Genomic DNA, 12354 nt, shown 5'->3' with positions numbered 1-12354 from the left:
AAAAAAAAAACCCCCCCCCCCCCCCCCCCCACTTATGCCAAAACTTTTACAATAAAATGGGTCTCATGGCCCATATATATATATATATATATATATATATATATATATAGGGTAGACTTCATATGAGACAAGCAAATTAGGTGAGAAATAAGACATCATCGTGGCCATTGAAAACAAAGAATGAACGATTCATATTAGATCTTAGGATTTTAATCTTAATTCTTAAGAGTAGGCTGATTTATAAAACTAATTAGGTATCTAAGGGCAATTCCGTCTTGTGGTATTGAAACCTCCGTGCTTAAACACGCCATATTTCTGACTTTCACTCTTCCACTCCCTTGTGGGAATTTGGGTAGCGAAACATCTGGAACGACAAAAACAAAGAGAGAACCGCGAAGGGTCGATGCAATGCCACCTCGCCACCGTTTACCATCACAGTGAAATGGCTAGGGGCAAACGACTGAATAAGAAGAAATGAGAAGGCAATGACAAAAATAGAAAGGTTTTATAAAATGTACAATTTTGGAAAATTCATTTTGGGAATGTGTTTCTGACAAGAAACGCGTCTACTAAATGAGTTTCTTAAAAAAATTTTAAAACCTTTTTTTTCTTCTAAAAAAAATAGAGACGTAAGTGGCGCAAGTGCCACTTGCGTCTTTAGAGCATACATGACTCCCCGCTGTGCGACGGCTGAGTCGGGTTCACGACGGCATCGGCGCCCGTCATGTGTCAGCTCTAGTTCTCAAGGGCATCCGATTTTCTGAGGTGCCTCGTGAGCGGCACGCGACGGCCTTCTGTAATCATTCTCCATGTAGTATCCAGTGTGTCCTGCTTCTTCGGCCTCGACGCTCTCAAACCTCTTTCACCTGCATGAAGAAAAATTACAGTTATTGATATTTCCATTAGGATCTAAATGGCGGTGTAAGATGATTTTTTGGACTTTTTTTTAATGTGACGGAGTACGTAAGTGTGTATGTTGATTGCATACCTTCTGGATTGGCACAAGTGCTGGAAGCAACTCGATTTCAGGTTTCGGCGACTGCTCTAGGGAAGGATTCTGCGACGATGTACGATCTAGGAACACAAGTGCCACTTGCATCTTTGGTTGTTTTTAGAAAAAAAAAGTTCTACTTTTTTTTTTTAAAGAAACTCATTTGAGAGATGCCGCATGTCCCAAAATGAGTTTTTTCCCCCCAAAATTGTATATTTTTTTAAAAATCTTCCTATTTTTGTCATTTCCTTCTCATTTCATATTTCCGTCATTTACCCTTTGCCTAGCCTATATGATAAATATTAAAGTTAATTCAATTTTTGGTCCTAGATTTATAGGTGACAATATATTTTTAGTCATTTTTTTTAGAACATTCTCATTTGGTCATAGTATTATTGTAACATGATCATTTTTAGTCATCCGTTAATAAAATCGTTGAAATGTCATTAAATACAAAGACATTTCAATTTTTTTTAATACAAAGTAGATTGACCCGCTATATTTTTATGTTTATTTTTTTTTTTTGAAAAAAAATCATAATTGAAGATCGAAATACCCTTATATTTAATGATATTTAAACTATTTTGTTGATAAATGACAAAAAAATAGTTATATCACAATAATACTAGGACCAATAATGAATATTCTAATATAAAAAGGACTTAAAATGGAGTGTCACATATAAATTTAAGACAAAAGATGATATTAAGTCTAAATATTACGTAGCGTTTTTTTTTTGAAAGTAAAGAAACTCATTCATTTAATCATAAGCTGAAACAATTATAAACAGGGTCAATGGAACGGTATACCATTTCTTACAGTCAGACATAGAAACAATTTCCCTAGCAATGCTACAAAGAACTTGATTCGCAGACTGTTTCACAAATTTGAAGCTAAATCTGTTGGATGAACTTAACGCTTCTTTAATATCATTGAATGATTGATCAAACGTAGTAAGACTGAATTCGGTTGGAAAGTCTTGCACACCACCTGAGTATTTGTTTTCAACCTTACGTTCATTGACAATACATCCATCGATTTGAACTGCAGATGCTCTTTTATATTGTCTTCTTTGTCACCCAGGATGAGGTTCACATACGCCATAACCAACTTTTATGATTCACACTTATGAAGAAAAGAACTCGTCAAAAGAAACGAGGAAAACAAACTCGTCACACAAACGAGAGAAACATACTGAAAAACACAAACAAATACAGAACACACAAGAAAAGGAAACAACAGTACACCTCTTCTTGAAAACTTTATGGACCCACTAAAATCAAAACACCTCTTTATCCAGATCTGGTTGAATCATTTGAACTTTGAAACTTCTGCAACTTTCTTCGTGAGTTGGTTGTTGAATCGGCAGTGAAAGTTATGAAACAAAAAAAAAAACCAAAAAAACAAAGGGAAATAGGAGACTGCGGCCACAGACCCGCCAACACAAAGCTCCGTCAAAGGATGAAAAAGGGACAAAGATTCGAAAGAATAGGCTGGGGTTTTACTTAATTAATAAAAGGATGAAAATACTTTGCCCAGTAAAGTTGACATAAGACAACTAAAGCAAAATATTATTGAGAATGCAAATTAATAAATATAATATAATATACTCCTTTTTCTCAAAAAAAAATATAAGAGCACCCTTATCAGTGCATTTTGTGAGAATAATGTCAGAACATTTAGCCATGTAGGCAGAGAGAGGAGAGGAGAGAGAGGGAGAAAGTTCCTCCTGCAAGTCACCGGATCATGCTATAGTAAAAGCCTATTTATTTTTTTCAAATACTCTGCTGCTGTGCGCGAAGCAGCTGTCCAGCGGGCTCGCCTGACAGCCTCATTTTTTTTAAAAAAATTTGATTTGTTTTATTTTTTTTCTCATTTATTTTCTCTTTCCTAATCACACTTACAAAAACTCCTCGAAAAAAATTCCATTGATAAGGATGCTCTAATATACTCCGTATATGATTGGTGGGTATATAAGTACAAAACTTTTCCGCTTCATCAATCCATCTTTATTTCCTCATTCCGTATATGATTGGTGGGTATATAAGTACAAAACTTTTCCGCTTCATCAATCCATCTTTATTTCCTCATTCTTTCCTTGCCAGTTGCCACTTTGCCAGTTGCCATCTTTCAACTTTCAAGCGGACGGAATCCAATCAACGCTTGAAAAGTGAAAACACGTCTGGTGAATGGTAATCTCGTAATTTCCTGATTTCCGGAGGGCGAGAGGTTTAGATCCCCTAAAATCCACATCTTAAAACTAAACTATAATAATTCTCCTTTTTGTATTTGCCCCTCCGCTCTGCCTCCTGTGTAAATACTTTTCCTCTATTCTTTCCATTCTCTCTCTCTCTCTCTCTAACATTTATTTCTCTCTCTTCATATTTACACAGACACTAGAGATATATACATACGTGTGTGTGCAGTCATAATTGAATTGAAATAATATCTGCATTCCAAGTGCTGTTGTTATTGGTGAAGCAGGGAAGGGCAGAGCAGTAATTTGAGTAGGAATGGAATCACCCAGGACGGTGGAGTCCGGCAGCCGGTCATCAGGACGAACGTCTGTGATTGAATCGATAAGGGGGTGCACACTGGCCGGAGCGCGGATTCACAAGGAGGAGCTGCGGAGGAGGATCACGATGCCGGAGTATGTGAGGGTGGCCATGAGGGAGGCGATTCAGACCAAGGACTTAGACTCGGTGAAACGCCATTTTGACTCGACTCACTCCGAAGGAGCCGAGCAAGCAGAGCCGCCAGAGTCGCCACTCGTCGTCTTCATCAATTCCAAGAGCGGGGGCCGGCATGGCCCCGAGCTTAAAGCCCGCTTGGAGGAACTCATGGGTGAAGAACAGGTGCTCATCCCTTTTTACGTCTATATAACTACCTACCTGTTTATGATTTTGCAAACTGTCTGTACGTTTTTTTTTTTTTTTTTTTTTTATAAATATTTTTAGTGGGTGGGGGGAGGGCACATTAACTGGAGCAATGCTTTTCTTTATATGCATTTGGTAGAATATACTTTTAGGAGTTTGTACGTATAAAGTCTGCGTGTTTTTAAGCTCAGAAGAATAATTTACTTTAAACTTTTTATTTTTCTATTCTTTACTAACACTAATATGCAGTTTGTAAAGCTATGATTTTGAAGGGAATCGTCAAAAAATAATTATAAACAAAAAAAAAAGGATTAATTTTGATGAAATTATGGTCAGTCTGTCACTGCTTGTATGTAGAATTGCTGGCGTGCCAAGATGTATGTGTTAAACTTATTTCTAGTAATTAGCTTGTTAGGGACTTCTCTTAGTAGTTGCTAAAGTCATATGGCATGTGGGGATTGGCTTTAAAGGTGATAGTTTGCTTATATTTTTCCCCTGAAATAGAAATATAAAAACTATATAATGTTCAATTGTATTTACTAGCAATTAACATAGTGTTTTCTGCCTTTATATTCTTTTTGTAACTGTGTTTGGTGGGGAGGCTTTGAGGGGAGAGTTGTAGCGAATGTATATCTGCAAATTTTCATTACCTATTGGACATTAGTTAGTTAACTATGCTGTGACTGAAGTGCTGTATCAAGCTAAACAAAGTATATCTGAAGCTTCTGGCAAATTCCCCACAGCTTTTGACTCATTTTCAACTGGTAAGATTGCTTATAAATTTATGACAAACCTAATAGGCTCTACAGAAATGTTTAGTTTGTTATGGTAAAAATTTAGGCTTAAATCTCAACTGGGCACTAACCTTCAAGATTTCTTTTTCAGCTAACAAGAAAAATCTTATTGAGAGAGTTAATTGATATTGATGATTAACTTGTCTTGACTTTTCCTCTCTTAGACAATTCTTTTGTCTCCTAATTCTGCCTTATCAGCTGACAGCTGCTTTATTATCTTTGTATCTAAGTATTAATGAGAATTCCAGTATTTTAGACTAAATACTTTTAAGCCATAGTGCTTTTTAGGGTTTATTCCACTTTTGATCTTTTGACTATAGTGGCATTCCACCTATGGTTTTTAACTTCGATTTAAAAAAAAAATTACATTTTTAGTGCTCAAATTTAAAAATGCTCCACTTTCTGGTCTTTTGACTTTAAAAACCGTTCCAATTATATTTTAAAATGTCCAAAATGCTCTTAGTTTGTGAAATTTCACCCAAAATTTCCCTATTGAATGTGAGGGAATTTTAGACATTTTGGAACATTTGAAGAAGTCAAGCAATAAAAGTGGAATAAACAGTGTTTTTTTATTTTATTTTTTTATTTTTTAATGTATGATGGGGAAGAAAGGAACAAGATATTGGGATCAGTAGTTTTTGTCTCTAGAAGTATACATTACCATATCATCTTGTAGAAAGTTGACTTCTCAGCTACAAATGTAAAAATACGTTGCATTGGCACATCATGTGCTTTTGAGATATTCGTATTTGGTTTGACTGGGGTAAGCTGCTAGTTAGTCTAACAGATACCTGTTGCTATATAAAGAAAGCTCAAGCATTAGTCTGGTTATGTAAAAGGATAGGGCCTTCACAGCCTCTCTAAAGGCTTTTGTTTCAAAAGCTTTTTTTTTTTTTTTCAACTGGAGCTGTGGTTTGATGATGATTGTTTCTTGAAAATTTTCTGTTTTATGCTTTTCTAAGCAGCTGTGTTTGATACAAATGAATTTCTTTTAACATTATTTCCCTCTGTCACTTTCTGTTGACTCTCATCAGGTTTTTGACCTTCAAGCTGTGAAGCCTCATGAATTTGTTCAATATGGATTAAGCTGCCTAGAGAAGTTTGCTGGTCTTGGAGACATTTGTGCCAAAGAGATTCGTGAAAAGTTGAGAATAGTGGTATGCATATTATGTTAAAAGTTTCCAGGGTCTATGGGCTCTTTTCATGGATTCTTGCAGTAATTTGCACTTCTTTTCAAAATGCCCTTGGTATATTGTACACTTGAGGAGTAATGATTGTCAAAAGCATATCATAGTTCATGGATAATGCTGTTCTGAAACTGTTTTGGCAGGTAGCAGGTGGTGATGGGACTGTTGGATGGGTCCTTGGCTGTCTTGGAGAGCTTCATGCAATGGGTCGAGAGCCAGTTCCACCAACAGGAATTGTCCCACTTGGTACTGGAAATGACTTGTCACGTAGTTTTGGTTGGGTAAGTTTCTTCATTTGCATTAAGTTTCCAATTCATTCATCTACCATTTGCAATTTTGGCTTAGACTTTTATGTTCAGGGTGGTTCATTTCCATTTAACTGGAAATCAGCAATTAAGAGAATCCTTGATAGAGTTACAAGTGCTCCACTCTGCCGTCTAGATAGGTGAGTTTTGTTTAGTTTTTATTAATGGGTTTCCTCATTGTATCATATTTTACTGCTGATGTATTTCTTCTTATCTGCTCCCTGATTATTAGCCAAATACTCATTTTGATTCCTTAAGAAGTTTTTGGTTTAATTTTATGTGTATCTGCCACCTCTGGTACTGTAATTTTCTATCTGTAGAGTTAAGGTCCAATTAGGTCTAATTTTATGCATGATATTTTCCTGGTATTCACACGAATATTTTATTTTTAGAATTCTTTGTTGGGGTGAAACTTGTTGAAATGTTTGCTTTACATGATGTCTGCTAGTTCTAATTTCCATCTCTTGTTGCTTCATTTCTTGCACTTATTTTTGAGGCTCATTGGTTCTTTTCCGCAATTTTGAGAAACTTCTTTTATGTGGCAGTTGGAAACTTGTAATATCAATGCCAGCTGGTGAAGAACTGGAGGCACCTCACTCTTTGAAGTCTGTCGAGGATTCAACTCTTGACCAGGTTATTGTCAAAGCTCTTATATGAATCTCATTATCTGCTTAATTCATTATCTATTGATGATTTATTTGTAATTAACATAGAGGGATTATTCTCATGCTTTAGTGTCTGAAAGTGGGCTACTCTGCATACTAGAAGTACTGAACTTGTTATCTTATCTCCAGTGGTGGAGCCCTATTTCCCTGATTGGTGTCTCCCCAGCCCCCTTCCTTAAATTTTAAAAATTTGGACAATTTCTGTAAGTTAATTAAATGCGGTCCCACTTGTAACCTATATACACAAAAATCCAATAATTATCACTAGGTAGATTTTTCATCCTTTTGGGACATTGTCATTATTGAAATTGATTTTTTTACAGAACATTATACTAATTTGTAAAAATGTGCATCAAATTTCTAGATTGAAAATAGTTTATGCTGTTACTTAGTCAAGCAAGCTCTTTGGTCATGTCTTATGATGAATTGTTTAGAATAATTCATCATCAATGTGCATCTGCTACATAGTGAATGTTTCCTAAAGTTTCCTCTATCAAAGTACTTAATTCTCTATCTAAAATATCTCTCAATAAGTTGGCAATGTCCCTTTTTGCTTCCACTAGTTCTGATATGTATTGGGCTCTGAGCAGGAACTGGAAATTGAAGGGCCGTTGCCTGAGAAGCAATCCTACTATGAAGGAGTATTTTATAATTATTTCAGCATAGGTGTGCACTTGGAGGTTTTTATTTTTATTTTTTATTATAAATATAAGTGTGGACTTGGGAGTTTGTGATGGTCACTCATATGGTTTCTGTATTTTCATCCTGCCAAATCCTTATTAGGTTCTATAGGATGCACTAATTGGAGTAATTGCTATGCATTAATTTATTTATTGTTTTGAGATAAAAGAAAAACATATATTGCTCTGAAGTGCTAAAGAATTTGCTATAAAACCTATTTCTTTATCATCCAAAGCTTTTAACTTCGATTCAATTTAAATGGTGGCCACTTTCAGTTGGAATAACTGACTAGTTTCAGACAATTGGATAATAACAATTTATTTTTTTGTTTTGAGATAAAAGAAATTATTCTATACATAAATAGCTTTGAAGTGCTAAAGAAAATGATATGAAGCCTATTCTTTATCAGTCTAAATGGTGGTGACTTTCAGTTGGAATTTCACTGAGTAGTTTCATACAAGGAGAATACTTTGTGCTTTCCTAATGCTACTAAGTAACTTAATTCTTTTCTGATAGCAAACCTTTAATACACCTGCCAAATAAATCAGGAAATAAATTTTATACATTCTGGATTCTTTGTCTGCCCATATTACTGTCAATTACTTGTGCTGATATTTTCTTGTTTATGTTTGAGAAAATTGAAGCAGCATTATAAAATAATGTCTTACACATGATGGATGCAGGAATGGATGCTCAGGTTGCTTATGGTTTCCACCATTTACGAAATGAAAAACCATACCTTGCCCAAGGTCCTCTTTCAAACAAGGTATGAGATTCTCGTTCATTGACACCATATTTGACTGTATCATGTCTAAAGACATTTTGTTTAACATGAAAGACCATAAGATATTCAATTCTAAATACAACTTCCTGAAATGCTAAATCCTGTACTTGTAAATAGATATTTCTATTAATAATCTATGAAAGACATTTTGTTTAACATGAAAAACCATAACATCTTCAATTCTAAATACATCTTCATAAAATGCTGAATCTTGTACTTGTAAATAGATATTTCTATTAATAATCTATGCAGCATGTTACGAATGTAAAGAGAAGACTTCTAAATATGTTGTCTATAAGAAAGGAGAATATACACAACCCTATAAATACATGCTAGATGACTTCTAATAAGGAAACAAGTTTCCATATGACTACCTACTCAAATTCCTATAAATCTCCAGGCTACTTAATATATATAGATTCCATATTACTTATATATTCCATAACACTCTCCCTTAAGTTGGAGCATAGATATTAATCATGCCCAACTTGTTACACAAATAACTAACTCAAATCCATTTAGTGCACTCCCCTGAAACGAAAGCTTAGACGCCACCAATACCATGGGCAACCGGGTGAATTTAAAGTCTTGGGATTGGGCCCCTCCCCTGAATCGGAAGCTTGGACGCCACCAATACCACTGGCAAACACCGGCCGAACACAAAGTGGAACAAACAAGCTATGACTCACAAAGTGAAGAGACAAATCCCGAAAAGGACATAGTTTCTTTACCAACGGAAGGGAAGCATGCCCCAAACGACAATGAGCATAAAAAAGAGGTGACAACACCAAAACAAGCAACGGACTCCAACTTAGCAAACTCATCATAAGAGATCAAGACCGACTTGGCAGATGCATCGGACTTATTTTCAGCCATCCCAGAAAAAACAGATCACAAAGTACACAAAATTCAAGTTTGAATGTGTACGAGACAAAGTGACAGTGAAGTAAAAAATGAGTGACAACGCAATGGTCCAAACCAAGTCCAGAACTGAGGTAAACAGATTCAGGTGACCTACCGTGGAGCAAAAATCAGTGACCACGCAATAGTCCAAAACAAGTCCAGAACTGAGGTAAATGGACTCAAGTGACTTACCGTGGAGCAAATAATGCTCATAACGCAATGGTCCAAACCAAGTCCAGAATTGAGGTAAATGGACTTAGGTGACCTACCGTGGAGCAAAAATCACCGACAACGCAATGGTCCAAACCAACTCCAAAACTGAGTTAAACAGACTCTAGCGATCTAGGAAAGGTCGCCGGACACCGACACACCTCCCACGGTGGGCGGTGATGATAGCAGAAGCGGAAAAAGAAAAAAAAAATTATCGTAAATGCATAGATACCATGTTACGAAAATAAAGAGAAGATTTCTGAATATGTTGTCTATAAGAAAAGAGAATACACAACACTATAAATACATGCCAGAGGACTTCTAATGAGTAAACAAGTTTCTATATGACTACAACTCAAATCCCTATAAATCTCGAGGCTGCCTAATATATATAGATTCCATATTACTTATATGTTCCATAACATAGCACGTATATTATATAATGAAAACTCTGTCTCACTTCAATCAGCTTAGGCGTCAAGATTTCCTTATTTCTGGTTGTCCAATTCTGTTTGATAGGAAATCAAGAATACCAACCACATCATTCATAAAACATTTGCTTGCTTCTCTCACCTATAATTGGTGGAAGAATGCTATTTTTTCTTGCAGAAAGCCCAATGTTGTAGAAGGCGCTAGTCGGGCGCCAGGATGTGTGTATATGTATGTGTATATATATATAAGGCAGTGGGCAGTGAACATTACTGTTAGACTGTTATAAGTCCCCAAACTAGTTAACTACATATGTTAGACTTTTTCTTTTTTTTTTTAAAGCCATTTAGGGATTCACTATTTTTTAAATTTACAATTAAAAAAAACACTCGGCCGAGTTGGGCGCCTAGTTGGTTCACCAACTAAAAGCCGCCTAGGGTTGAAATCCCCTAGCGCCTAGGCGGCCACCTAGGCTGATTTTTACAACACTAAGAAAGCCTTTAATGCACAGTCGAATCACTTTTGGCACGTGATGATTCATGACTCTTAAAGAAGTGATGAGCATTTCTTTTGGACATGATTTTGTTACATGGTGGAGGGCGAGGGTTTATCCTAACTAGAGTTTTAATAGGATTTGGTGTTTATTTTGCAACATTACCTAAAAAGAAATTGCTGAAATTTCTTGTATATATGTTTTCCATGTAGGGGCCAGATATGAGAATTACTTCTATAATGGAGAAACCTAAAATATGGAGTAATTCTTAACTTTGCTACTTTCTAACTATTGTTCACTCCTTGAAACTTTACAAGGAGCTGTCAACAAGAAAGAAACACACGCTTCTTAAAAATGCTGTTAAATATGTTAGAACAAGAAATTTTCTTCGGAAAATGCTTAATTATTTGGCATTAGAAATATAATTAGAAGATGTAAAATAGAGTTGGTTACAAAAAAATAATTTAATTATCAATTATTGTCATCTTATAGTGTTAATCAATAGAACATGGCTGATTGTAAGAAATTGTGCAAATCTTGATTCATTTGATTGCCTATGTTTTTCCTGTTTTTCAATATTATTTCGTTTCTATTTTTATTCTCGCAATAGCATTTCACCCTTGATCTATAAGTATTTTTAATTCTATTAATTTGTTTAGTACAAAAGTACTTATCCACTTGTACTAGACCTTAACAAGTTCAAACAACCACTGACTTCTTTGTTTCAGTTGATTTACTCAGGATATAGTTGCAAGCAGGGCTGGTTCTTCACCCCTTGTAGCAGTGATCCAGGATTAAGGTATGTATTATCTCCTTTGTAAAATAGTAAAAACAGAAGCTTTCTCATTGTGATCAACCTTGGAATGATTTATTTTAATTTTTACAAAACATTGAAACTAAGTGGAAGGTAGATAGCTAAACTACCTATTGGCATAGCACTGCTACTTATATGTCAGAACCACACTAGTCGAAAGTTTCTTGTGTCATTCAAATATTATTATCACCGGGTTTGTCCCACTCATTAATATCAATACATAGGTGTTCTTTTCACTTGCAGCCACGTATTTACTTTTATTGGTTACTTTGCACAGTTATTTTGCTATAGTGCCTTGGCATAAATTTTTACTTTGCTATATTTATGGGTTTATGGGACAGTTCACAAAGGCTTGACATTTCACTATTGCAACCAAGCCTATGATTGTCCAGAAAGAAAGAAAAGGAAAGATGAATAAGACAAGGAAGTACATAGGGTTCACCTAGTAATTTGTGGAGCTAATTTGGAAAAGTTTTGACCGGATCTGCTGCTAAATTTTTTGAGTTTGCAATTAGAATACTTGAAAATTTGAGGGAAATTTCTAGGGATTGGCAGCTAATTGCTAGGAATTTAACAGAAATGCTCTTTATCAGCACTTTGAGTTTCTTTGCTTCACATGAAAAGTGCAGCAAAGTGAGCTCTTCATGCAATCGCCTCCCTTCATAGGTGTGAAGTAATATCTTCTCACTTGTGTCACAGTGTCACCTCATCACACTTGCTTTGTACAAGTCAGTCCCCCGTTCACGAACTTCATCATTTTTGCACTTCGCACCCCTTAACCCATAAAAGTAGAATGGAAATGACCATTATGGCCATGAATTGTTTTATAGAAAGTTATCATTTTCAAGTAATTGTAAAGTTCAACTTTAACAAAAGTAGAGCTGTAGAAATCACAAAAGGTATATGCTAACAAAAGTTTTTTTTATTTGTTGGAGTCTATAAGTTAACACTTTGTTCAACTTTTTTCATGTTACAAAAAGTTAATTTAATGTCATAACCATTAAAGTAGAATGGATTTTATCATTATATCAATGAATTGTTTTATAGAAAATTGTATTTTGTATGTAGTTCTAAAATTCAATATTTACAAAATTAGAAGTTACAAAAGGAATAAGCTAAGTAACTAACACAAATTTACTAATCCTTCATTGCTTCATTTAAATTTTTATGTAACAGAAATTATAATTTAAAATAAAGGAAGGTGGGGGGGGGGGGGGGGGGG

The 12354-nt window shown here is 35.2% G+C and overlaps 1 protein-coding gene across 3 annotated transcripts in view; it reads left to right on the top strand.

Annotated features, from left to right (window-relative positions):
• The first annotated feature begins 3067 nt into the window (after positions 1 to 3067).
• LOC116001965 (diacylglycerol kinase 7-like) overlaps positions 3068 to 12354 on the top strand; it is a 12301-nt gene continuing 3014 nt past the window's right edge. The window contains exons 1-9 of one of the 3 annotated variants that reach the window (XM_031241947.1): positions 3068 to 3183; positions 3476 to 3846; positions 5696 to 5818; positions 5992 to 6129; positions 6208 to 6293; positions 6699 to 6786; positions 7409 to 7484; positions 8183 to 8265; positions 11047 to 11117. In XM_031241947.1, the coding sequence (XP_031097807.1) occupies positions 3505 to 3846; positions 5696 to 5818; positions 5992 to 6129; positions 6208 to 6293; positions 6699 to 6786; positions 7409 to 7484; positions 8183 to 8265; positions 11047 to 11117 (1007 nt within the window). In that variant the 5' untranslated portion in view covers positions 3068 to 3183; positions 3476 to 3504. The other 2 variants (XM_031241946.1, XM_031241945.1) reach the window with 2 other exon arrangements.

The sequence above is a fragment of the Ipomoea triloba genome, chromosome 13 (genome assembly GCF_003576645.1).
Source record: "Ipomoea triloba cultivar NCNSP0323 chromosome 13, ASM357664v1".
Lineage (NCBI taxonomy): Eukaryota > Viridiplantae > Streptophyta > Magnoliopsida > Solanales > Convolvulaceae > Ipomoea > Ipomoea triloba.
Note: the sequence above shows the minus strand (reverse complement) of the source record. Positions and strands in the feature narration are given on the sequence as shown.